This window comes from Peromyscus eremicus, chromosome 5 (assembly GCF_949786415.1).
Source record: "Peromyscus eremicus chromosome 5, PerEre_H2_v1, whole genome shotgun sequence".
NCBI classification, from domain to species: domain Eukaryota; kingdom Metazoa; phylum Chordata; class Mammalia; order Rodentia; family Cricetidae; genus Peromyscus; species Peromyscus eremicus.
This window is the reverse complement of record NC_081420.1, coordinates 27,844,548-27,870,283: the sequence shown is the minus strand read 5'-3', so window position 1 is coordinate 27,870,283 and position 25,736 is coordinate 27,844,548. Positions and strand designations below refer to the sequence as shown.

General features: G+C 45.4%; 1 protein-coding gene across 2 annotated transcripts in view; it reads left to right on the top strand.

Annotated features, from left to right (window-relative positions):
* The window catches only part of Cdyl (chromodomain Y like), a 145,133-nt gene extending 119,503 nt beyond the window's left edge, over positions 1 to 25,630 (top strand). For both annotated transcript variants that reach the window (XM_059263170.1, XM_059263169.1), the window contains exons 3-7: positions 8,141 to 8,397; positions 9,636 to 9,808; positions 15,149 to 15,359; positions 24,228 to 24,371; positions 25,312 to 25,630. In XM_059263170.1, the coding sequence (XP_059119153.1) occupies positions 8,141 to 8,397; positions 9,636 to 9,808; positions 15,149 to 15,359; positions 24,228 to 24,371; positions 25,312 to 25,470 (944 nt within the window). In that variant the 3' untranslated portion in view covers positions 25,471 to 25,630. The remainder of the gene's footprint in view (positions 1 to 8,140; positions 8,398 to 9,635; positions 9,809 to 15,148; positions 15,360 to 24,227; positions 24,372 to 25,311) is intronic.
* The last annotated feature ends 106 nt before the right edge of the window (positions 25,631 to 25,736 follow it).

Genomic DNA, 25,736 nt, shown 5'->3' with positions numbered 1-25,736 from the left:
ATAGTGAGTTCCAGGACAGGCTCCAAAGATACACAGAGAAAGAAATCATGCTACCATGTTGCATTATTTTTTTGTTTGTTAAATAGTTTTTTTGTTTTTTGGTTTGTTTGTTTTTTTTAACAATCGAACATCTTTTTTCATTCACATTTATTGCATGGTCCAGGGTAATCTAAGCGGTTTATAATGCTTGCTTCCTGATCTAAGCTGGTTCCATTTTCTTGCACTAGAATTCATGTACTATATGTAGTTTTACGTAACTAGTAAGGCATATTTAATTTCTCTGAAAAATCATAGTGTCTTCCTATTAGGTCTTTATTAGAAATACTGATTTGAAGACTATTAGAACTTCAATTAGAAGATGTTTTAAAAAGTATTCAGTGTTCTCCAGAATAATACCATTTTCTTTTTTCTTTTGTAATATTCTTTGATAAAATTTTGATGGCAACTATTCATTCTGGTTATTTTGTTTTTGAGGCAGGGTTTCATTTACTATGTGGCCCTGGCAGGCCTGAACTCAGCTGTGCAGACCAGGCTGGCCTGGAACTCCCAGAGACCTGTCTGCTGCTTCCGCTGCCCCGAGTGCTGTGACGAAAGCATGTGCTACCATACCTGGCCTTATTCAGCGTATTCTTGAAGATTGGGTTTGTTCCAAAATTTACTTCCTATTATAGACACATCTTACTGTGTGTTTTCCATTGACTAGAATGTGGGTTGGATGTTTGTTTTTCTTGCCCTCACACAACTGTTAGTGAAACAGGATTGTGCTGCCACAGGTGTGTGCCACAGAACCAGACAGAGTGTAGCTGTGTTCTGTCATCTGTCACAAGTGAGTTGTAGGTTTCCTCCTGTCTGCTGTGTGCCAAAGCCTTTGTTACGGATGGCTGTCCTTAGCCTGCTTAACCCTAAACTGGTTTTTATGAAGTTGCTGCAATATGGAGCTGCAGTGTCCCTTCCCTCGAGTCTCATGTGTTGTTGGGGACCTTTAGGCCTCCAGCCTGGTGGAAGGTTGAGGCCATTGGGGGCGTGGCCTCAAGATGCATGGGAATCTCATCTCTTGCTTTCTCTTTTTGCTTCCTGGCTGTGAGGTGAGCACTGCCTGCTCCATGTGCTCTTGCCTAGGTGTGCAGCCCTGCCACGGCCCCCAGACACAGGGCCAATTGATCATGGATTGAAGTAATGCGATAAATCCACAGAGTCTATTTAATGACCAAAGGAATTTAGTTGGGGACTACTTCACAACCAGAGTAAAGGAGTTGGTCAAAGAATCCTGGAGGGGTGGGGCACGGTCCACTGCGGGCCTTGATCCACACCAGCATCCAAGACCACGAGATAGGGAAGAGAAGAGAGCACACGTAAGTGCATCCCAGGTCTTAAGGGTCCCTGGCAGCCATGCCCAAGGGGCAGATACCTGCTGCCTCATTAGGGGTGGTGCTTCAGGGCATGGCACAGACAACCACCCACTACACTGAAGCATCCATAACCATGAGCCAAAATAAACCTTTCTGCCATCCGTGTGCTGAGAACGGAGCACAGGCCCGTGCATGCTCGTCTGGCTCTGGTCTTTATTTTATTATTTATTTATTTGCTCTTTATTGCTGTAGCCACAGAATGCTGATCTGAACAGAAGTGCTCCTGAGGTAGCTGCTGGTGCTTTGTTGTTGCTGTTGTTGTTGTTGTTGTTGCTTTTATCCTTTCTTGGTTACTTTTTGTCTGTCTTTCTTGTACTCAGAGATCTGTCTTGAGAAATAGTATTTTTTCCAACCACTACACTTTTTGGAGATATTCTTATTTCCAGTATATTCTAAGTGATTTTTGCTCATTTTTGTTGTTGGTACAAGGAAGTAAGGGGCAGATGGACCTTTTTCCTTGTGATGAGTCCAGTGGTTACTGTTTGCTGCTTTAGTTATAGGCACCGTTTTCTCTCGAAGACTTCTAAAGACAAGCAGAGTGGTTCTGTCTGCGGTATCGGCCCACCCCCGGGTTTTCAGATTTATGATCTGCCTGTGTCTGCGCACACAAGTGATGCACATGCATCCTGCCTCGTCTTTGTTATTTGTCCTGGGTCCTCAGGCATCTTTCTGGCTTTCTTGAAATACATAAAATATGAGCTATTCTTTCTAAAGTATCATGTATTTACATCTGTCCTGAGCCTCAGATGTGATTTTAAAAAAAAAAAAAATCTGATCTTAGAACTCATTCTTTTAAAAATACAGTTCTTTTCTCTTTTAGATCTAACTCTGTTTGTTTGTTTTGTTTTTTTGGTTTTTCGAGACAGGGTTTCTCTGTGTAGCTTTGCGCCTTTCCTGGAACTCACTTGGTAGCCCAGGCTGGCCTCGAACTCACAGAGATCCGCCTGGCTCTGCCTCCCAAGTGCTGGGATTAAAGGCGTGCGCCACCACCGCCCAGCTTAGATCTAACTCTGTAAGAAATAGGCATAATAAGAAACATATTTCGACAACTACATTGTACTGGTTTGGTTTCTGTCATTGCGATGAGCACTGTAACCAAAAGCAAATTGGAGAAGAGAGCGTGTGTTTGGCTTACGGCTCACACCATCAAGGAAAGCCGGCGCCAGCATCCGAGGCAGGAATCTGGAGGCAGGAGCTGAGGCAGAGAGAAATGCCGCTTACTAGCTGCCCCCCCCCCAAAAAAAAAGCCTAAGCCCTCGTACATAAATCAGCACTCAAGAAAATCCGCCTCCCCACCCCACCTCCTGACATACCCACAAGCCTGATCAAGACTGTGTCTTGAGTGAGGTTCCCGCCTCCCAGGTATGTCAAGTTGACAGCTGACGCTAACTATGACATGTCTAGGATTTAGAAACAAAAACATGTTAACTGTTTCTATGTGGACCCTTGTTGAACAGTCCTGGAGTACTATGTGGAGCAGGACTTTGCTGCCTTTTCCCCTTTGTAGATCTTCGTCCTCTCTTTACTCATGGATGACAATTAGTCTTGAAATGTCTTTTTCTGTTACTTTCATCACTTCTTATTTTGGGGTCTCTTCCTATTCAGTGATTCAGTCTTGGACATCAGCCTTATTTTTCTACTCTGTCAGCCTTGGCTCGGGTGGCTTGCTGGATACCGTGGCTTTTACAATTTAGGGTGTTGGGTTTTATCATTCATATTTAAAGATTTGTGTGTGTTTTTAAAATTACATGTATGTGTGTGAGTATGTGCATGGGGATGCAGGTGCCAGTGGAGGCCAGAGGCATCCAGTTACCTAGAGCCGGAGTTCCAGGCACTTATGAGCCACCCGATGTGGAACAGAATGCCCTCTTAACCACTAACCATCTCCCCAATCCCTTTATATAGTTTTAGAAGTGTTAGCTTGTTCTGGCTCACTGTAACTTTTGTGCGGTTCTGAGCATCTTTTATCTTAGACCAGTGTAGATTTACTGCCGACGTGTGCCTGTGCCTTGCTCCACATGTAACATCTCTCATCAGGGCTTCTGAGGGCTCCCAGCCCTGTGTAAACTCTGAAAATTACCCAGTTTATGTCTCTAGGAGTTGATCTATCCTCATGTTGTTCCCTACCAGACTTAATATGATTTTCCCCTGTGTATATCCAGACGGGTATTGGGCCAAGACTCAAAGGAATCCCGAACAAGTCCTGGAACTTCCTCTCCCTGTATGCTGCCTCACAACATCTGTATGCACATCAGTGATTTCCTCTACCCTTGGGTAGAAAGCTGTTAGACCGGTACACTGCCCTCCCTGCCTGCTATCCAGAGTCTGGAGATAGATACTTGAATATTGATGTATAGTTGCTAGTTGTTCGGGTTGCCTTTGTTAGCTGTGGTCCGAACAGCTTCAGGAAGGGATGGAGGTTTGGCTCACAGTTTCTGAAGGATCTCGGTCATCACAATAGAAAGGCGTGGGGAACCACTCAGTTCATGGTGGCAGGAGAAGCCTACTTACATCTTGGCAAGCCAAAAAATTAAGAGAACTTCCCAGAACCCAGGGACAAGTCCAACCTAGTAAGGTTTGCCCAAGTGCCCTACCACCCATTCTGGGTATGGTCTCCCCTCGTAAAGATTGCACAGTCTCCCAATGCTCAAAAACATGTGCGCTGGGGGACATTTTTAAATTCAGACCATAATACTAGTCACTACCAGAGACAAGAAAGCACAACACCTTTCTAGGTTGGAAACAGATTTCAGGCATTCTTAGACACCTGCCCCCATTAAAGTCGGGATAGTAAGCAGGTTAAGCACCCATGTTTGAAAGTATCTTTAACTCTCTTCAGTCAGTAAAAGAAAAAGCAAGTATTCAAAAAGAAATGTTTCTTTGCTTGACAGATTTTATGCTCCTGACTTAAGGGAAGACATTGGTCAGGAGTGTACCCGGTTAATTCTCAGAGGCAACTTTGACGCCTGTGTTTTCCTAAATGCCACCCTGTGAGTCCCTGGATTTTCTGTTTATGGTGTAAAGAATAGTATTTCCTGGGCCTCCAGTCATTGGCAGTTGATTACGGGTGTGTGGTTTGACTGGAGTGCTGTGAACAAAGAGCGTCAGCGTGAGGCGTCCACCCACCATACAGAAGCCGGGGGAGTTTACTGGGGTTACTCCAGGAGCAGCAGCATCACTGGAAAGCCATGTTCCTGGGCTTCACTCTACTGCTTGAGGCAGCACCACAGCTCCGTGTCCTCTCCTCAGCCTTGGTATTGCTTATTTCACCTCGGGGCTGGGGGCCTTGTGAAACCGAAAAGTTTGGTGAAGCTTTCTGAGACTTGGGGAGTTTGCCTACTTCCTGATTTCTAAGGCACCTTCTTCTAAAAGGGAGTATTGCAGTGTGGAAGATCTTGTTACAGCGCAGTCCTGCTCCCAAGTGTTGAACTGGATTAGCTGTGTGACAACTGGACTTTGTAACTAACTTTTGAAGAAATGAAGGCCTTTTGAGTTTGTGAGCACTGGGGCTGCAGAGGTAAATGATACAATAGTGACCGTGCCCTCACAGGCCTTCATGGAGTATACCAGTAGTAAATATTATGTATGAAAGGGCAATGAGAAAAAACTGCTTTTAGGGGCCCAATAAAGGGGGTGTAGGTGGTAATGACGAGGGGGCACCATGGGGTGATGAGGTCCAGAAAGACTTGCAGGTGATGCCCGGGTGAGCAGAAGAATCTGGCTATTTGAAGTTCTAGGACACGGTATTCTAGGCAGAGGAATAGTGTGTCCAGAGGTCCTGTAGTGAGCACACACCTGGATGGTGTGAGAACACATGGCTGACTGTCCAGAGTGGCAGCAACAGGGCACAGATGCTGTAGTGGGCACACACCTGGATGGTGTGAGAACACATGGCTGACTGTCCAGAGTGACAGGAGCAGAGCACAGATGCTGTAGGCAGTCAGGATAGGCAGGGACTTAAAGTGGTGCCGATGGTATGTGATGTCAAGGTCAGCCTCATATGAGCACTTACTATCTAGTGCATGGCTGCGTGCCTCATGCTATTCACGAGTAGATATTAGCGTCCCCAGAATCTGGAATCATCATGGTTCTCTAGCACAGTGAGCCAGAAGTTACTGGTTACTTAATTGCTTGCTTGCTTGCTTGCTTGCTTGCTTGTTTGTTTGTTAAAACAGGGTCTCACTGTGTAGCCCTAACTAGCTTGAACTCAAAGAAATCTTCCTGCCTCTGCCTCTGCCTCTGCCTCCTAAGTGCTGGGATTAAAGGCATGTGCCACCATGTCCAGCCTTCGGTCATTTTACATTTTTAGCTTTAAGGGTTGTACTTTAAATGAGTAGTGTGTACCAATTGTAGAAAATAGTGGGTTTCCTTATGACATTGCTATACATGCATGTGATGTACTTGATCATGTTAACCCACTGCGTTATTCCCAACCTTGCTACAGACCGTTGCTCTTCCCTGTGGAGGGACCACCTCAGCATCATCTTGGACATCAGTTCCCATATTCTGACCTCCAACCCAGGATGCCCCAGCCCCTCTTCTGAGCTGTGTAGCATGTTCCAGTGAATGTGCTCACCCTGGGTAAAGCCAGTGTCTCTAACTCTCAATTCCCCATATGAATGAGCTCAGTAGTTCAGAATCACACATGGTCCATGTCTCTGTACTCAAGGAATTACCTGGCCATGTTGACTCTGAATTGAGTCCGGGAATGGAGGGCCAAGGAGGATGTGGGGCTAGTGCAGACCAGGGATGCTGTGGTGCTGAGAAGCAGAGCGGAGAGCTTTGGGTAGAAGCCGTTGGTGCAGGGTTTGAGCACCAGTTGGGAAGGATTTGGCAGAAAAGAAAATGAAGCTTAAAAGCTTTCAGAAAGATTCGACAACATCCTGCCTGACAGGTGCCATTGGGTGTTCTTTTCAGGAATGAAAAACTCGAAGTCACAGATCCTCTAGAATCATGCAGTCTGGGTTTGCCTGTATGGGAGTCATACAGGCCACTGCTGATAGAATTAGCCCATTGAACATTAGTGGTTATTCCAGTGTGGATTGGGAAAATAAATTCTAGTGTGCCTCACACTAGATAGTGTCCTGACAGCGAGTGAATGCCAAGGAACCATTCCACAAGTAAAAGTAACAGTGTGTGTGTACGCCCCTGCGGATGGGATGGTGTCCCAGCACCTGTTCTTTAACAGGGAGGATGGACAGATGCTCCTGTTTCTTTCCATATAAAGAGTCTGGAAGGGCACCTTGGAAAACCTGGCCTGGAGTTCATCAGTGGGGTGGAAGGCTTTTTAATACCTATCTTGCCATAGCTTTAGATTAGGGGAGGGAGAAGCCTAGACTGACCTCAGGTCTACAGTATGCCTGTCTCTGCCTCCTGATGCCAGGGTGGCCAGTGTGTGTCACTACACTCAGCTTATTTTTAGATATTTAAATTGTTTTATGTGTATGAGTGTTTTTATCGGCACGTATGTCTTTGTACCATGTGTATGCAATGCCTGAAGACTCTGGAAGAGTATAAGATCATCTGGAATTGGAGTCACAAGTGGTTGTTAGCTGCTATGTGGGTGCTGGGAACTGAACTCGAGTTCTCTGGGAGACCAACAAGTGTTCTTAACCACTAAGACATCTCTTTTAGCCTCTGTTTTTAGATTCTTAAAATGTGTGCATTTATATCCTGCTTAGATCTGTCAAAAGATTAAGTTTGAAGGGTTTTTATTGCAAAAATTAAAGCAGGTGGTATTATTTCCTCCTGTTGTGATGGTCATGGTACATTACTGTCCACTTTATTATAATAAATTGTTGCAGGTCAGAGACTAGCTTAATGGTAGAGCATGTACCCAGCATGCATGAGGCCCTGAGTTTGATCGCTTGCACTGAGAAAGAAAAGTTGAGGAATCATGTGCCAAGGCTGGTTGAAAAACAGCATCCATTTTGATGCTGAGGAGCAGTGGTGCGTGATGGGGCTGTGCTGAGGGAAAGGAGAGCTATCTTCAATAGATCTCCCCAACCTCTGCTCAGAACCTGTGCTAAGTTTAAGAACAACATGGAAGCCAGCCATAGTGACACATGCCTTTAATTCTTCCAGCACTTGGGAGGCAGGGGCAGGGGGATCTCTGTGAGTTCAAGGCCAGCCTTGTCTATATAGTGAGTTCCAGGATAGCCAGAACTTACATAGTGTGACCTTGTCTCAACAAAAAAAGACTTGGTAAAATATTATGGGTCCAGGAGATAAACCTCCTAGGCATCTTCTGGGGCAACATGAGAAAGAAGAAGTCTTTGCTGTCTGTAATATCCACAGGGAACAGTGGCCACTTCTCCATAGGCCTGCTAAGACACATGGCTTCATCTCTACATCTCTCGTGGTTCTTCCTGAATTTAGATGGGAGACAGTCTCAGCTCTTCAGGTCTTCATCAGTCAGTCTCACTTTACTTTTTAAATTGGAGCGTGTTGTTCTCCTTGAGACCCAGTCTCAGACTTGACAAGGCTCAGACTTTGGCTCTTCCTTTCAGTGGGTACATGGCCAGCGTTTTTCTTTTTGAACACTAGGTAGACAAGAAGAAGGTGATGTCTTTAAAAGTAAAAGTAAACTTGGGCAAGCTTCTAATTTGTGTTGTCCTTTAATAGCCAAGTCCTGGGTTTGTGATGGGCATCTTGGTCTAAATCAGAGGCAACACTGGAAACTGATTGATGGTAGGACATCACAGACCACTGTGATTTCCAACTCTTGGCAGGTACATCTCCGTTCATGGATGCGCTAACAGCCAATGGAACAGCCACCATACAGACGTCTGTTACAGGAGTGACAGCCGGGAAAAGGAAATTTATTGACGACAGAAGAGACCAGCCTTTTGACAAGCGGTTGCGTTTCAGTGTGAGGCAGACAGAGAGTGCCTACAGATACAGAGATATTGTCGTCAGGAAGCAAGATGGCTTCACCCACATCTTGTTATCCACAAAATCATCAGAGAATAACTCACTAAACCCAGAGGTGAGAGACACGCCCCAGGCTGTGGCTTCATGCTTCTCTGTGCCCCTGGTGTCCCGGCCTGCTTTGCTGAGTGGCACTCTTTGTGATCTTTCTAACCCTTCTGGGGAAAGTAACAGCTTGGCTTCTCCTCACACTTTTGGCCACAGTGACACCTCACAGGAGGAGGGTGCTAAGCAGCCACTCCGTTCTCTGCTGTGGGAACTATGGCTTTGAAGTGGGCGTAGTAGCTGCATCCTTCCCCTCTTCATCCCCCTCCCCCAAAGTCATCTGTAGATCATAGGGCTCGATGACCCTGTGGCCTCCCTAAAGTCATGTGGAAATGTGTACACATGGGCTTTGCTTTAGCCTTCATCAGAATCTTGATGGGTTCTTTGTTCAGACAAAGGTCCCCTGGGTCTTAGTCCCTTTAAAGAATCTGACTGTCATCCTGCTGCACAGATGCTATTAGCATTGTGGCAGACACATGTCCTTGTCAGTAGTACCTAGTAGAAGGGACCTTTCAGTGACCCAGAGTAATGTGTTTGCAGAGTTTGGAAACCAGTTCCATGAAGGCTGTAGAATCCAATGTGTTTGAACTTGTACTTTACCAGAGTTTTGAGTTCTGGCGGTTGCTTGACTGCCATTGTGCACATCTTGGGCAAGTGGGTATCTGGCCAGAGTCACAAAACAGGGCTGGTCCTTGGTCCACTTTTAGACTCCAGGGTACCTTTTTTAGTTACTTGCAAATGCTTCTTGGAGGTGGTTTCAGGTGGTGTGTGCCCTCCCACACTGGTGCACCCCTACTCAGTGCACTGACGCAGCAAATGACTTAGACTCCTGTCCCTGGTGTGCTCAGGTACGAAACAGCCAAAACCCCTAGAACTTAACTCACTTCTTGAAACTGGCTGAATGTGCCACCTGCTGTCCAAACTAGAAATTCCCATAGCTTTCTGTGTGGCTTGCCTGGTCTGCTGAGAGCCACGGTGCCTGTAGAAGAACCGAGTGGTGTAGATCCACATGCCTTTCCACCGGTGTTTCTAATCCGCCATGAAGTTATAGTTCCACTCCATCCCTAGCACTCTGACCTCTGCTTAGACGATATAAAGCTTGCAGAGTGCATACAGTGATGGTGGCTGAAGTGAACCCCCGTCAGACTGGAGGTGCCTTTTCTATAGACCTCAACTGTCCCGTTAGACAGTGCTTTGTAGGATTCTGAACCCAGAGTGCTCTTGACCACTTGGACTTGTGGTGACTTCCAGGTGATGAAAGAAGTCCAGAGTGCCCTGAGCACGGCTGCAGCCGACGACAGCAAGCTGGTGCTGCTCAGCGCTGTGGGCAGTGTCTTCTGTTGTGGTCTGGACTTTATTTATTTTATACGGCGTCTCACGGACGACAGAAAGAGAGAAAGCACTAAGATGGCAGATGCTATCAGGTAAGTACAAACGGGGGTTTTCAGCTGAGCCCTGGGGGTTTTGCAGGGTACCAGTCTTTCAGAGAATAAGCCTGTATAAGCCTCAGGAATAAAGTGCACATCTTCTCTAAAAGGCACTGGTAGCATGATTAATTAAATCCTCTGCCTTCTCTATGGCCCCAGCATAAATTACTACTTGCCTTGGGCAGATCACTGATTTCAGGGTTGGCTTAAGCGCAGGGCATTCTGGGAGCATTGTGGTGCGTTAGCCTTCTGTGTATTTGTGCTGTGTATTCTCTTCCCTCTAAGTTGTCCAGGCTTTGTGACAATCCGTAAGGTCACATAATGGGTGTGGTTCTTGATTTTTTTTTTCTTTAAGTATAAGTAGTACACCTTGTTTGCCCCAACTCCCTTCTAACAGAGAAGTAAATAATGCTGTTAAAAGTCCCGTTTTCTCACGCTCATCCCAGAAAATAGATGATTTATTTGTATGTCTTCCTAGTCTTTTCTAAATATATTTTTAAATTTTTGAAATGATTAAAAACTGCATTTTGAGACATGTACATTGTAAAATGGCTAACTCACTTAAGTTGGCCCTCACACTTCTGCTGTGATAAGAACATTGAATACATTTCTTTCTTCTCTCCCCCACCCCTGTTTTTTTGAGACAGGGTCTTGCTGCATAGACAATCTGACCTTGAACTTACAATCCTCCTACCTCAGCTTTCCAATTCCTGGGATTATGTCCAGGCCACTACCATGCCCAGCTTGAAATCTACTTTCTTAACAGTTTTCAAGTCTACAGTATGTTTTTAGTTAGAGTCAACATGCCCTTCCCAATATAAGCGTTTTATACACACACACACACACACACACACACACACACACACACACACAGGTAATAAAGATTTAGTTTGAGTTCTGTTAAGTATGTAAGTTATACTACTACTTGGCAGCTCACCTTCTCCATGTAACATTACCAACCTGAAGACACGTCCATTTCCCCTCTGGTTGGTTTTTTTCACTGCTGTGTCCTGATAGTTGAGACACCTTCCCTAGAACTTCCAGATCCTCCTGTAAGCATGTCTCCTTTACTGTGCTAATCACTGCAGGTATAAGTAAAAGTGTCTTAATTTTTCAGAGGTGAGTTTTAGTTAAAGTGAACAAAGCCAGTTCACCTACCAGGAAGATGGTCTATATTTCCCCGCCTACCTCTCTAGAAGGACATTATCCTCAGGTGCCCCCTTTGGACCCTTTTGTGTTTTCCTTCTCATTTGTAGCAGATTGAAAATCCAAAGACTTGCAGGCTTGGAAGTGCAAGAAAGTAGTTTGGATCTTCTCCTGAACTGCCAGGTCCCTGTAGAGCTAGAGTTGAGATTCTGAGAGTTAATGGGCTCCAAGTTGCTAAGTATTGTCACTGTAGTACTGGGCTTCCTGGTCCCCTGGAAGCCACCTGGAGGCACAGAGCAGGATAGGGATGGGTTTCTGTTGGTGTTTCTGTGTTGGTGGGTCTGAGGTGTGGCAGATCATGTCTTTGATAGATTCCCCCAAGTGGCTCTCAGAGATGCTGTCTACAGGCCCTGGAGCCCCACACCTTAGAGTTATGAGGCATTGCCTTGGCCTTACACAACAAACATATTTCATCATTTTCAAAATTAATAGACATAGGGATTTAGGAGATTATCCACCATCTGTTCCAAATGTGTCCAACCCATGGTCCATGCACAGCCAAGGATAGCTATGAAGGCAACCCAACACAAAATCATAAGCTTAAAACTTAATTGTTTTTAATAACTTGATTGCATAGTTCTGAGGCATGAAACTTGCACATGACAATATCGTGTTCAAAAGATGGACTGTGCCTGCTGGGTATCTTTCTGAGTGTGATCATAACTTGATCGTTTTTTTCCAAGAATTTTTAAGTTGTATAATTTTACTAAATATTATTCATAATTGTTATTTCTGGTTTCCTACATAATTTCAGACTTGTGGTAAACTAGTAGATGGCACACTCTTCTGTTTCAGTTGGAAATTAAATTGCTTGGTCAACGTGCCCTGGCAGATTGTCAGTACCCGTGAAACAGCTTTATAGTAGGACTACACACTTACCCAGTAGGTGCCACCCAGCTCCTATCCAAGACGACCTTAGCCATTCCCCATACTCCCCCCCCACCCCCCGTCAGGACCAAGGGCGGAATCATTTTTATCCGAATCGTCCTACCCCTGTGACAGCTTTGCATGTTTTCCATGTGCCACACGGAAAAGTGTGTGTTCTGATAGCCCTGGGCTAGGGATGGACGGATGGACGGACAGACAGACAGACAGACAGATAGATAAAACAAAATTAAAATAATAGGGTTCGCCAGCCAATGTCTCAAAGTTTGTCTCCTTTTCCCAGGTCTGCTTTCCTTGAGCTCCACTTATGAATCTTTCTGAGGCTCACCCCTTCCCCTCCCTCCAGTGATAAGTTACTCTGGGTGGCACCAGAGACCAGTGGTGTTGGAATTAGGAAAACAGAACCCCCCCCCCCAAAAAAAATCAAGACAGATTCACATAGTCTCATTTATTGAACTTTTAGGTAGTTTTAAATGTATATTTTCTTCATGTCTTTTCCCAGCCTCCCCACATTGGTCATAAAGCTGGATTAGTGTTCTGGCAAACAGCCAAATCCTGCTTCAGCAAAACCTGTTTCTTTAAGCAAACGCATTCTTGTTGATAGGAGCTTTTCTGATACACTTTAACAGGTCAGGTAAACAGTAAGTCACATCAGATTCTATTAGCCTCTCTCTCACTCATTTGTGTTTGTATCTGTGGTATCCCTCATCTCAAACCCCTTAAAACTTTGAGGCAGAGGGACTTCATTGTCTTGAGTTTCTGAAAGTCAGAAAGGAAGGTTGAGTTAAACACTAGGTTGTTCCATTGTCAGACCCGTTAGTAGCCACTTTGCAGATTGATTATAATAAAATGTCCAGGGCATTGGTGGTAAGACATAAGGACAGGAACCTAGTCACGGCACTTGGCTTCTGAAGTCTGTGGACCAGGACTAGAGCAGCCACCTAGACGCTCCTGTGTGGAAGGTGGCTCTGCTAACCCTCAAGCCTGACCCTACCCTGCCGCCTCCTCCTCCTCCCTCTCCTCCCTCCTCCCTCCTCCTCCCTCCTCCTCTCCCTCCTCCTCCTCCTCCCGGTCCTATTTAACTCGGCTGAGAAAGGCAGCAAGCTGGCTGGTGAGAGCTCTGGACCCTCGTTGCTTCATTTTCCCCCAAACAATCCCTAGATTTTCATGTGATTGGCTAACATTTTGATATTTAAGTTAGTAAATGTTTTTCCAGTAGAGATTTTGCTTAATACCAAGCCTTTCTCATCAAAAGCAATAGACAGCTCCTTCCTCTGATGCTGGCTCTTCAGGGCTCCAGCCTAAGGCCAGGGGACACTCCACCCCAGGCTAGATGCACCCAAGACTGAGCCTTCATGGCCCTGGGAAGTTCCTGCTAGACAGGATGCTGTTAGAATTTTGGGATTTTCTATGTGGCCCTTGTCTTTATCTGTTAATCTAGGTTCACACATCAGTGGTCAGTTCCTGCTTAAAATGGGAGACCTTTGTTCCAGACTGGAATTCTGATGCTTCCCAGAAAGAGCCAGCTGAAGTTACTCTGAGCAACAATAACAATAAAGTCCAAGTTTTGATTCCCCCCTTCCCCCCCCCAAGACTTTAAAAACATATTTTTTATGCAGACATGTAAACTGGTATAGCAGTGTTAAATAAATTATAAATCCTTTTATTATTTCTATGTAGAATTATTTTAGCATTATGATCAATTTCACATTAATTTACCATCCTGTTGTGGTTTCTAGATCTCAGCACTGTACCAGCCACTCTGGGTACATGGAGCACTTATTTTGGGAATATCTGCTCCTGTCATGGAGACCACCATTTTAGCAGTTACCTTTCCAAAAGGTGCCAGAGACAGCATAGGATATGTAGTCCCATCCCAAGTTAGTGATCCCTAACCCGCAGAAGGCAGTAAGACTGGGTTTGCTTCCAAAGTTGCTCCGAAGCTTGTGTGGCTCTCCTCGTACCGTATGATACACTGGTGCCTCGGACTTTCTCATTTAGGAAGTCTTAGTGCAGACCACTCATTTGAATGAGTTCATCTTGTCTAGTCACAAATCCCACAAACTTCGGAGGCCTTCTACTCAGGCTTGAGTCAGCCTGGTCAATAAGCTGCTGAGCTCTGCAGTCCTCATTGGTCACCTTACTAAGCTGTCCCCTCCCAAAAGTCCTGTGGCCCGTTCTGCAGGTCAGGGGCTAGGGACAACCTAAACTGCTGGGACGTGATTTCCAGAGATGCAGGCTCACCACTGCAGCATTTAAACCGGTGACTTAGGAAAAGCATCTTGTTGGCCCTTTTCAGCGCTAAGAGTAGGCCCAGATTTAGAAACCAGTCACAAAACGCTCTGCTTGCTCTGCATTCTGACCTGTAGCTCATTCTACCTGTGAGGGACTCCGGTCTGTGTATTTTTCTTCTTTCTCTTTGCCTCACTATGTTAAATCATAACATGGAGCCATCTCTGAATACACAGCTGGCTTCCAGAGGTGGGAGAGGGATCCTCAATGTGGTGTGACACTGACCTTCCCCATCCCCAAAAGTGACCTGCTTTTTCAGCCGGACCCCTGAGCAAGCCCCAGGATAGCATTGGCTATCCCTGTGAGAGCTGCCCTGCTCCTTGCATTGAAGTCCTTTGAGCTTCTGCTGCGATGGGATCCCGCAGCATTTGGTCGGCTGCAGGCGCAAGCCTTGGAGTATGCCAGTGTCTCAAGCCAGCCCATGTCTATCTCCTGGAAGTCAGTCAGTCTAGTTCAGCATAAAACCAGGCTTTCTCCAGATGACAGCTGTCAGAAGTCACATACAAGGCTGGATCTGACCCTGTGCTCTCTGGTACCTGACCCACCATTGTTCACTTGGCGTCAGACATTCTTGGTTTGTCCCGAACCAAGCTTCATCAGGGTCATTCCTTGGTTGGCCATGACTCCTGTAATGTGAGTGGGCTCCTGGATCTTCTGGGGCTGAGGACTAAGATACACTGGCTAGAAAGCCCAGGCACCCACTGCTAGCATGGAACTTGTGGCAACACCTTTCCCCATGTGATGGCCAGACTGTCTTTAAGCCTTACATACAACATACAGCAAATAAACCCATGGTCCACAGCTTCAGAGAGAACACCTTAAGCAAATCTCATTCATCCCTTAATGATTTCCATAGAGTTTTACGTCTTGGTAAATTGAATTCCATGATAGACTTTTTTCATCTGCTCAAATATGCAATGTTTTCAGTAATTCCCCATTTATTTTTCATTTTAGAAACTTCGTGAATACTTTCATTCAGTTTAAGAAGCCTATTATTGTAGCTGTTAATGGCCCAGCCATTGGACTAGGAGCATCCATATTGCCTCTTTGTGATGTGGTTTGGGCTAACGAAAAGGCTTGGTTTCAAACACCCTATACCACCTTCGGACAGAGTCCAGATGGCTGCTCTACCGTTATGTTTCCCAAGATTATGGGAGGAGCGTCTGTGAGTACCATTTAAAACAAAATCATTCTAGAAGACATCCTGAGGAGATCTAGCTTGTTATTGTTATACTCGGTGTATATAGTGTGCCATTCTGTGGGGACTTACCATACCAGCTATACAAACAGTTTGGTTTGGTTCATGGAATGCTGTGAACTATGTATTATTGTGCACCATCCCCATAGGTAACACTGGTATCCACTATCCATATTGACACTCGAAAAATCCTTCACTAAAAAGGGGAAGTGTGCATAGGATAAGAAAGGGTTTCCCCACTACTTCTGTGGTTTCGTTTTTTTTTTTAAATGTTTAAACAAATTCATCTGTAATAGTTCATGCTAATATTGTAGCTTGTGTTTTGACAAGCAACTACGGACACCTTGTTCCTTAGTCCTTGAACTGGGGCAAAAAGTAATGACACGAGGTTCTCCAAAGGCAGAACTCAAGAGACTTGGGCAGGAAGAGTCTTGGGCAGTGAATACCTGCTGAAGAGCTGGTAAGACAGTCACACAGGACAGAGGGGACATCAGGCTGTGATGCAGCCGTGGACGGACACACACACACACACACACACACACACACACACACACACACACACGGCTCTGAAGTATATCCTCCCCCATGGACTTGAATGGCTGCTTCATGTCCATCATCACCGTGAGTGGACCTCACAAGAAGAATGTTGCCCATTAACACTGTAATGGAACTAATTAATGTCTTCCCTGAGGAGCTGATAGCCGTCTGCCACCAGCACCACTCCCAAATGGGGCAATAGATTTCTCTTGGAAGGGACCTCAGCCGCTTGTCTCTGTCCACCATAATGCATTCCCATGCCACTGAGACCCACCTTTTGTACTTTGTTTTGTTTTGTTTGTTTTTCGAGACAGGGTTTCTCTGTGTAGCTTTGCGCCTTTCCTGGAACTCACTCTGTAGCCCAGGCTGGCCTTGAACTCACAGAGATCCGCCTGGCTCTGCCTCCCGAGTGCTGGGATTAAAGGCGTGCGCCACCACTGCCTGGCCCTTCTGCACATTTTAGGGAGGGGCCATCTGTTCTAATCCTCAAGTGCCTCTTCCTGAGAGAAACTTTGAAGAAGGACAATTGACAATAAGAAGTTTCTATCAAAACCACCCAAGAATTACAAAGACGGGAAAGGCTATTTGCCTCCTCTTGCTGTTTGGAGAAGCGTAGCAGATGCTCCCTTACAGCAGTCAACCTGTAAACAAGGCACATGGACCTCAGAACACCTCCAGAAGATGCAGAGATACTGCAGCCTCTGCACTGAGGACCCCCTGCCAAGGAACACCACTCAGTCTAGTAAACAAGAAACCCTCAGACAGATCCATGCTGTACTTGTTGAACAGTGTTCCTCAGAAGCAGCAGGACAGCAGGATGTGTAGGAGGCAGTGAAGGATGCGACAGGGCTCCACGTGGGCTCCTGGGTCACAGAAAAGACATCGGGGAGGAAGCTGGCAAGATCAGTACCATGTATATAGTCTAGTAAAGAATGAGAAATCAGTGGTAATTTTCTGGGCTTTAACATTTTAACATGCAGCCTATCAAGAATGCAACTTGAAAGACGTAGGGGAAGGGGAACTCTTATATAAACTTTCAAGACTTTTCCGTAAGTCGAACTTATTTCAGATACCAAAATATTTTTTTTTGAAATGAGAAAAGCCAAGGCTAGTAGAACAAACCCATCTCCACAGCCTGTCTGGTCTCAATCCACACATGCCTTTCCACAGCTCCCCTTTTGCTAGCCTTAATATTCAATCTGCTGGGATACTTGTTTCCAAGGGCTGCAGCCCCCATCACTGTCAGAATGGCTACCATCGGACAGGAGAAAACTAAGAGCCTCCTGTTTCACTCAAGTGCCTGGCCATGCCTTGTTCCTGCTGAAGATATGATGCAACTTAAAGGTCTTTGGGGTACTGTATGTACTACCAGTGAGAAAACAGCACCTACTCACCGTACCTCAGACACATACACACATTCTACACTCGTTAGGCGCCCTGTGGTCTTATCACCTTGGTGTGTCCTCTGCTGTGAAGGGTCTCCTGGCCAGTGCACACCCTGGTACTCCAGACTCCCAAGCCTGATAAAACCAGAGGACCTATGGGCCGCAACAGGCTGACAGCATCAGTTCTCACTGGAACAGTCAGGCCACCACTAGGAACTACCAGGCTGATAATCCTTGGGAATGATTCCATGATAGTGTCTCAGCTTTGCTGTCTCCCACTGACAGGACAGTCAAGCAACAATAGCAAAGTCACATCATATTTTGGAGTCACTGGTGAGATGCCCCATCCCTCAGATTATATGACTACGATGCCGAGATCACCCTGGCCAAGCAGCCAAGTGTCCATTCCAAGGATGCGTTCTTTCCCACATTCCTCCTTTTCTCTACACACCTCTACCCTACACACTTTGTCACCATCTTCAGGCCCCTGGCCATTCATCAAGGCCAAATGTCTGCTACAAGTCTTTATTAGCCTAACCTAGACTTGCTTATTTTATGTCACTCACTCACTGTGACCAGGCACACCCCACATTTGTAGGCATTTCGTATATGGGCCTGGTGGACATTGCCAATGTAATCATTTGATGGCATCCTTTGCTGCTAAGAATGGCCCCATTCTTGTCCAGAACACCAGAGCTGAAGTACAGCTTCCCTGACTTTCACCAGAAGCCTACATGGCATCTTGTCCCTTCTTCCATGGTCACCAATAGCAGTCTTGGTCTGCCACCTTCATTCAGCCTGGGCCCACTTTCCCCTCCTTGGAGACATCCAAAGAGCAAGGGAAGACTTCCCCGGGGAGTTTGCCAGGGATTAAAATTGCATCCTAGGAGAATTCCCAAATCAGTGGTACCACAGTCTTCCTGCAGCCTCTATACACCTAGCATTCCTTTATGGGTTGCTGGGATAAAAATAACTGACAAAGCAGTTTACAGAAGCAATTACATGGCTCACAGTTGGCCAGTTGTGACAGCAGGGGTGTGAGCCAGCTAGTCTCATTGCACTTGCTGTCAGGGAGTGGAGAGAAATGAATGCTGCTGGTCGCTTCCTCTCTAGGATGACACCCCCGCAAAGGGGGTATGGAATGATGCAGCCCACATTTAAGGTGGTCTTTGGACTTGATTAACCTAATCTAGACTATCCCTCACAGACTTAACCAGGGGATTTTTCATGGTGATTCTAAGCCCCATTGACAATCAACATTAATCATCATGAGCCTACTCCCTGCCAACTTGACAAGGAAACATCACTGTTAAACTATAACCTTCCACTCCATGGTTCATGGCTATCTCATAATGCATAGTTTTTTAATAGTCCAGTACTTTAAAAGTCCAAAGTCCAAGTCTAATCTGAAATTCAAGGCAGTCTTATGCTATTAAGTCAGAAACTCTCACTTCCAATACACAATAGTACAGAATAAATATTCACATTCTATGAGGAAGGGTGGAGCCATATGATTGAACCAAATTTAGTAGATCAAACACCAAATCCTCTATCTGTCCCACATCTGTCATCTGCAACTGATAATGAAATTGTCTGGGCTTTAAAGGGATTGGGGGGATTATCTGACCCCCAAACTCTGCTGCCTGCATTACATATAGTCTCAAGATCCTTCCATCTCCAACATCCAAGAATCACTATTACAACTTAGACATCATCTTCAGATTCATGTAGTGGAGGAGTTGAGTCTTGCCTAACATTGTCTCTGAAACGACAGAAGAAACTCCATGAACCTATCTATCTTGCATTTTTACAGATGTACATCTTTACTTTTAAGTACCATATGGACAAGTTCTGCTACCAGCCCTGGGTGGGTAGAAACTGGTCCCAATGAACCAAAGCTCAACAGCAATGGTTCTCAACCTTCCTAATGCTGCGACCCTTTAATACACTTCCTCATATTGTGGTGACCCCAACCATAAAACTATTTTTGTCACTACTTCATAACTGTACTTTTACTACTGTTATGAATTGCAGTGCAACTGTTTTTGGAGACAGAGGTTTTCCCAAAGGGCCATGACCCACCGATTAAGAACCACTGCTCTAGAGGCATCTGTGCCTTGGCTGTATGGTATACACAAAAAGTACTTTCCATGGCAATTGTTTTTGAGCAGGGAAACCATTCTTCAGCATTCTCACCTCAGGCTCTCCTTTCAAATGAATCTGACGTCTTAGAAGTTAGAGCCTTCAAGTAGTCTTTCCTACAGGGCACCGTTCCTGATGTCTCAGAGCAGAGTGCTAGGTTTCTCTTTGATCCCTGTAACAATTACATCTGCCTTGTGTGTTGGCTTTAAACTCACTTGTGTCCTTTACCTCATTAAACTCTGGGTTTTTCATGATGTTTCTGCTCCTCTTCCTGCTCTCACACTGTGAACCTGGGTGGGAGCGGTGAGTTGTGGCATTACCACCCGCCAGAGTGCTGTCCTGTCTTGGTAGCTCCTCCACCAAGCAGATGAGTCTATTCTGTATTCAGCCTCACTCAAGTTTTAGGACCGGAGGGAAGTGCATCCAGATTATTGGCTAGAGTATTACATGAATGGCCTTTCGCCCAGTTCTCTATAGAGTTCTTGTTGATCTCAGCAGCCCCGGGAGCCAGGTCTCCACTGTCCCTGTTCTCTCAGCACTCTGGTCTTCTAAACTCTACCAGAATAACTAAGCCCTTTTTACAGCATCCTAAGGATTGTCTGGTTCAAAAGTCTAACCACATGATCAGGGTTATCTCAGTAACAAACCCACTTCTGATCCCAAGGGTTCATTTTCTGTATTACTGGAACGAAATATCTAACAAAACAGCTTGAAGGGTTTGTTTTGGTTCACAGTTGGGGCGTGCATCATGGCAGGGGAGCTTCAGATACCAGCCATATTGTGTTCACAGTCAAAGAGCAGAGAGAGAAGAATGCTACTATTCAGCTCCTTTTCTCACTTTTATTTACTGCAGGACCCCATCCCAGGGAGTAGTGTCACCCACATTTAAGGTGGATCTTCTGACCTTTCTTGACTTAAACTAGCAAATCCCTTGTAGACATTGGTTTCCATAATGATTCTATATCCCATCGAGTTGACAGCCAAGATTAATCATAGGTCATTCATTACCAGTAAAGTCAGTTTTAGGTTTGTTGTGAGCTGTTGCTAAAGTAAATCATTTGACAACAGTTATTTCCAGTTCTGGCAATAAAAAGTTCTTATCACCTATTAAGCCAGCAGTTCTCAACCTCATGACCAAATGACTCCTTCACAGGGGTCACCTAAGACCATCAGAAAACACAGATATTTACATTCTGAGCCATAACAGTAGCAAAATTACAGTTATGAAGTAGCAATGAAAATAATTTTATGATTGGGGTCACACAACATGAGAAATACTATTAAAGGGTCACAGCGTTAGGCAGATTGAAAACCATTGTTAAGGGCTAAATTTGAAAATCTGGTAGTGTGTTCTCCCTATGTTGTAGGCTCTTTGTACATGAGTAATGGGTAAAGGTGCACACAGCGGGCTCATCTGGAGGAGATGAATGATCTTAGACACGCATATACCACTGAGCAGGTACATTTTTAGAATTGGATCCCTCGAACCAAATGCTAGCCATGTGGAGACTTCAAGAGTTCACTAGCTTTGGGCCAGTGAGATGGCTCGGCAGGTGTGCCTGAGTTCAATGCTTGGGATTCACATGATGGAAGGAGAAAGCCAACTCCTACAAGCTGTCCTCTGCTTTCCACAAATGAATGGCAACGTGCATTCTCTCTCTGTTTCTCTCTCCCTCTCTCCCTCTCTCCCTCTCCCTCTCCCTCTCCCTCTCCCTCTCTCTCTCTCTCTCTCTCTCTCTCTCTCTCTCTCTCTCTCTCTCACACACACACACACACACACACACACACACACACACACACCAAATAAATATAATTTTAAAATTTAAAGAATTCACTAGCCTTGGAACATTTCCCGAAGGATGGCTTAAATCAGTCCATTTGAATACCTACTCCTTTGTGGGCAGTGTCCTTGGTAGATGAGTCCTGACCAATAATTGCTCTTTGCCTCAACTTGGAATCTGATGGTATAGCTATACTCCACTCTGGTTAGGTATGGCATATAGCCATGGCTGGAGACATTTCAGGATTCTACAATTGAAGATCCTAGTCATTAGAAGTCAGTGTTGGCACTCCTCATCCTCCAAAACAGGACTACCCCAAACACTCGCTGGAGTCCAGGATATCCCCTAGAGCCTGGGGAAGCCCTCCTGAAGCAGCAGAGAGCCATCCCCATACAGTGTAAATCCCCACCTTGTGAACAGCGTTTGACTAACGCCTATGCAACAAGTAACCCATTACTATTGAGGTGACTTGTATTGGTAACAACTCTTGTTGAAAGTGACTCCTAAAATGATACACTTTCTTTTGTGGCATTTTGGTACATTTGAATTTTGAGCGTGGGTCAAGTTTGGCTTTCCCTACTTGGTGTGTACAAATTCTGCCAGGAGGATTAACTGAAGGAATACCATTGTCAGAAGAAAATGGCATACAATGAGACAAGTTGTGTGAGCCTTCCTCAGTGTGTCCCATGGGGACCAGACACTTGCCTGCCTAGCTGCTGGTGGGTGTGGCTTTAGCCTAGGAGTGTGTTGCTCTGCGGTCTACCACCACCACCCCCAGCAGACATCCATGAAGTACCTACTGTGCACCTTACACCTTTCACAGTCCCCTCTTAATAATCCCCACCCCTGTATGCTCGGGAAATACTCAGGGCCAGGCAGTATTGGTGTTTTAGGTAGGCTTTGCTAAGGAGAACAGGAAGGATGGTCCAGGCTCAGACACAGGCCCCCATCTGTGCACCTTTTCCTACCAGATCCTCCTCTGTGTGCCAAGCTAAGAGCTGATTCCTAACCCCTTGTTCACCCACAAGAGCATTCTTGATTATCCTCTTACACCTTGAAGCAGTCTGAACTGACGTCTTCTTCCCCGCGCCTCCTAACTAACTTCCTATTTTAAGACTACTGCAGAGTGGCGGGGTGGGACTCAGTCTATATAGTCTGACCAAGGAAATGGGTTTTCTTAATGGGTTTTTGTTTGGTGGTGGTGGTTGGATTTGGGTTGTAGGTTATTGTGATTTGTTGGTTCTTCATGCCTCTATTTTAAACTGACTCACTGCTCTTTACATGGGATGCATTCACAGCCTTGAATCAGTCCTGTTTTATACTCTTGGGTAAATTAAAATTCCTTTTATTGTCCTGCACATCCTACCCATGTGAAAAGGGGGTGGGGGGACAACAGACCGTAAAAACTGTCTAGTAACAAATGGATGTAGAGCCATGCAAGCCAAGAGAAGGGGGACGAGGTGCCAAGACAGTGTATAGGCCAGAGCGAAGGCAGTTGTGATTGGCCCAAACAGACAACACAAGGAAAAGAGATGGACGCAGGAAGTGAGCTGTGCCCGGGCTGTGAGTTGTCTTCCAGAGGCAGCAAGTGCGTGTATGAAGTAGGGTTTGTTGGGAGGCTGGAGCCAAAGGAGCATGAGTACAAGGCTGGTCTGGTCTGTGTCTCCAAGGTGGGGAGGAGGGAATGACTAAGGACAGATGGGCCCAAGGGAAAGCCTGGGAAGAAATGATCAAGATGGGCTTCCTTGGCCTGGCAAGTTCATTAGTATCTCCTGTATTGAGGACACGTTTAACTTACCTGACTGGTGGTGTCATCTCCAAAGAAAGAACATTCTGGGTGCTCTAGAGCTCTTCCTACTGCCTGTGACATCGGGGCCCTCTCTCACCCTTTCTCACCTCCCTAGAGTATTCCTGTGGGGAAAGTTAACTACCCAAATAAAGTCAAATCAGGGTTTTTTTTTTAGATGTTTATGGATCATCTCTTCACTGAGAGGACTGTTCATCAGAGAAAGTTGCAGGCTTGTGAGTGTGTTCATAACTGAGCTGAAATGGCCATCTACACTTGGATGATGCCCTCAAATGAGGGTTGCATTTGGTCACTGGAGAGCCTCTGTGTAATTTTTGCCTCTCAAGAAAGGAGCATCTAGACTATATTTATCTGGGCCTCATCAAGACCATTGGAGTCTCAGCAAAATTATCTGTGCAAGACAACCCACAGGTGGGACATGGTCACATCAGCTGCTAGGCAGACCTCCTTAGCCTGCCAGGGCAACTGTGAGGCTGTTGTTGATGATGCCAGGTCCATACACCTAATGCCAGGATGGGAACAGTGGCCTCTAATCCAGTATATACCTCTCTTGTTTTTAAAAGCAAAGTTACATTGGTTTTCTCAAGTAAACCTTATAAAGTAACTCAGAACCTCTTAAGATGGGTGGCAGCAACTGAGGTACACTCAGTCCTCCTGGATAGTTGGTATCTGTATGACAGTGTGACTTCTGAAGTGTGACTCTGTTGAGAAAGGAATCCGCAGGAAAATGAAGTTTCATATTGGGTTCGGTTCCTTTAGAACATGAATTACTGACTCAGGTACCCAGGTTGAATTTTAAATGAGTTCACTTGTGTGGGAAAGGCCAGCATCAAGAGAAGAATCTCGTATAAAAGAGGAAGTTACACCACCGTCCTCAAGTTTACCACAAAAAAGCCTCTAACTTGGATTTCATCCAAGTCCACGTGACTCCGAATTACATTGTGAAGCAGGCCTTTTTCTTTTCTTTTTTTTTAACTGGCCCGGGGTGTTACTCTTCAGTCCAGCCACTTGGTCATGCTTTGTCCATGGTCTGTGCTTAGTGGGCACTAAAGGACATGAGGCAGATTCTAACATCTTCAAAAACCCATCCTCAGCTTGGATTTCTGAGGGTTGAATTTCCAAGACATCTTCTCCGTCCACCTCCCCTCATGTTTCACATCACGTCTACTCTTTTTCATTGTAGGCAAATGAAATGCTGCTCAGTGGGCGTAAGCTGACGGCTCAGGAGGCGTGTGGCAAGGGCCTGGTCTCCCAGGTGTTTTGGCCAGGGACCTTCACCCAGGAAGTCATGGTTCGCATCAAGGAGCTGGCCTCGTGTAACCCAGTTGTACGTCAAAATAGTTTTTTTACTTGTTTGTTTTCTGTTTGTTTTTAAATAAAGAGAACCTTTTCCTTCACAGATTAAATTAGACTTGTACCATGTTCCAGATCTGTTTGCCTGGTCTCCATTATAGAAATGGACGCCAGTGTGAAACTCAGTACTTCCCATAGCCTATCCAGTGTTAACCATTTCTTACTGTCTGCAAAGTCCTTACACTTCATCACGTGCTTAGGTACACATACATGGAGGCCTACGGGTTTTGTTTAGTAAATGTGCTGAATACTGAGTCTCCTAACAACACTGCATTTAGTGGTGCAGTGTGTGAAATATTTCAAGTGATCAATCCAACTCTTCTAAGCTCATGCAGATAGACGAGCAACTATCATAGTTAAAAGTAAGCTGTGTTTTGTTTAGAAAATTCCATCCACGGTCACTCTGGGAAATTTCATTGAGCTTCAGTAGAGTAGATATCCACTCAGGGCTCCACACCATCCCATAGCTTGAGCCATTTCAAATTTCAGTATCCAATGTTACATATCCCAGCATCCCTCTGTACCCATGATCCGTTGCTCTGTCATGGATACCTGAATCCACTAGAGTTGAAATCCTCTATACCACATGCACCTCTGCATATACTTCAGTCATCTCTAGATGACACACAGTGCTTGTTACAGCGCATTCATTGCTTTGTGAGTAAGGGCTCTCCTGGATTTTGAGATAGGAAAGTGTGTATTTGGTTAAACGTTTTTGTTTTTGTTTTTTTGCATATTTTCAGTCCAAGGTTGATTGAGTCCCAGAGATATGGAACTCACGAGTATGCAGGGCTAACTGTACTAAGCTATGAGTGAACTGACACGTAAAGATTTAATGGTTGCTATCCTGCGTGTGAGGAAAGGTTTAGTGCCTATGAACAACCAACCTCCTTTCTCGTTCATCACTGCTGCAGGTCCTGGAGGAATCCAAAGCCTTGGTCCGCTGTAACATGAAGGTGGAGCTGGAGCAGGCCAACGAGAGGGAATGTGAAGTGCTGAAGAAGATCTGGGGCTCCGCCCAGGGCATGGACTCCATGTTGAAGTACTTGCAGAGAAAAATTGATGAGTTTTGATTGGCAGACTGAGCAGGACATCAGTGGCTCCCCGTTGCCACAGTCATCCTCACCAGTAGCTCATGCTTGGAAGCAGGACTGGAAACACCCAAGCTATTTATTACCGAGGAGTTTTTAAGTACTGTAACTTTAAAATAACTACAAAGCTTCTTTGTCCAAATGTCGTTATTTTATACTCATGTATACACAGTATAAAAATGTAATTGAGCACCAGGCTGCTCTTAGAAGCTCTGATTTTCTTGGAAGCTAGTTGTGGGGTTTTTGTT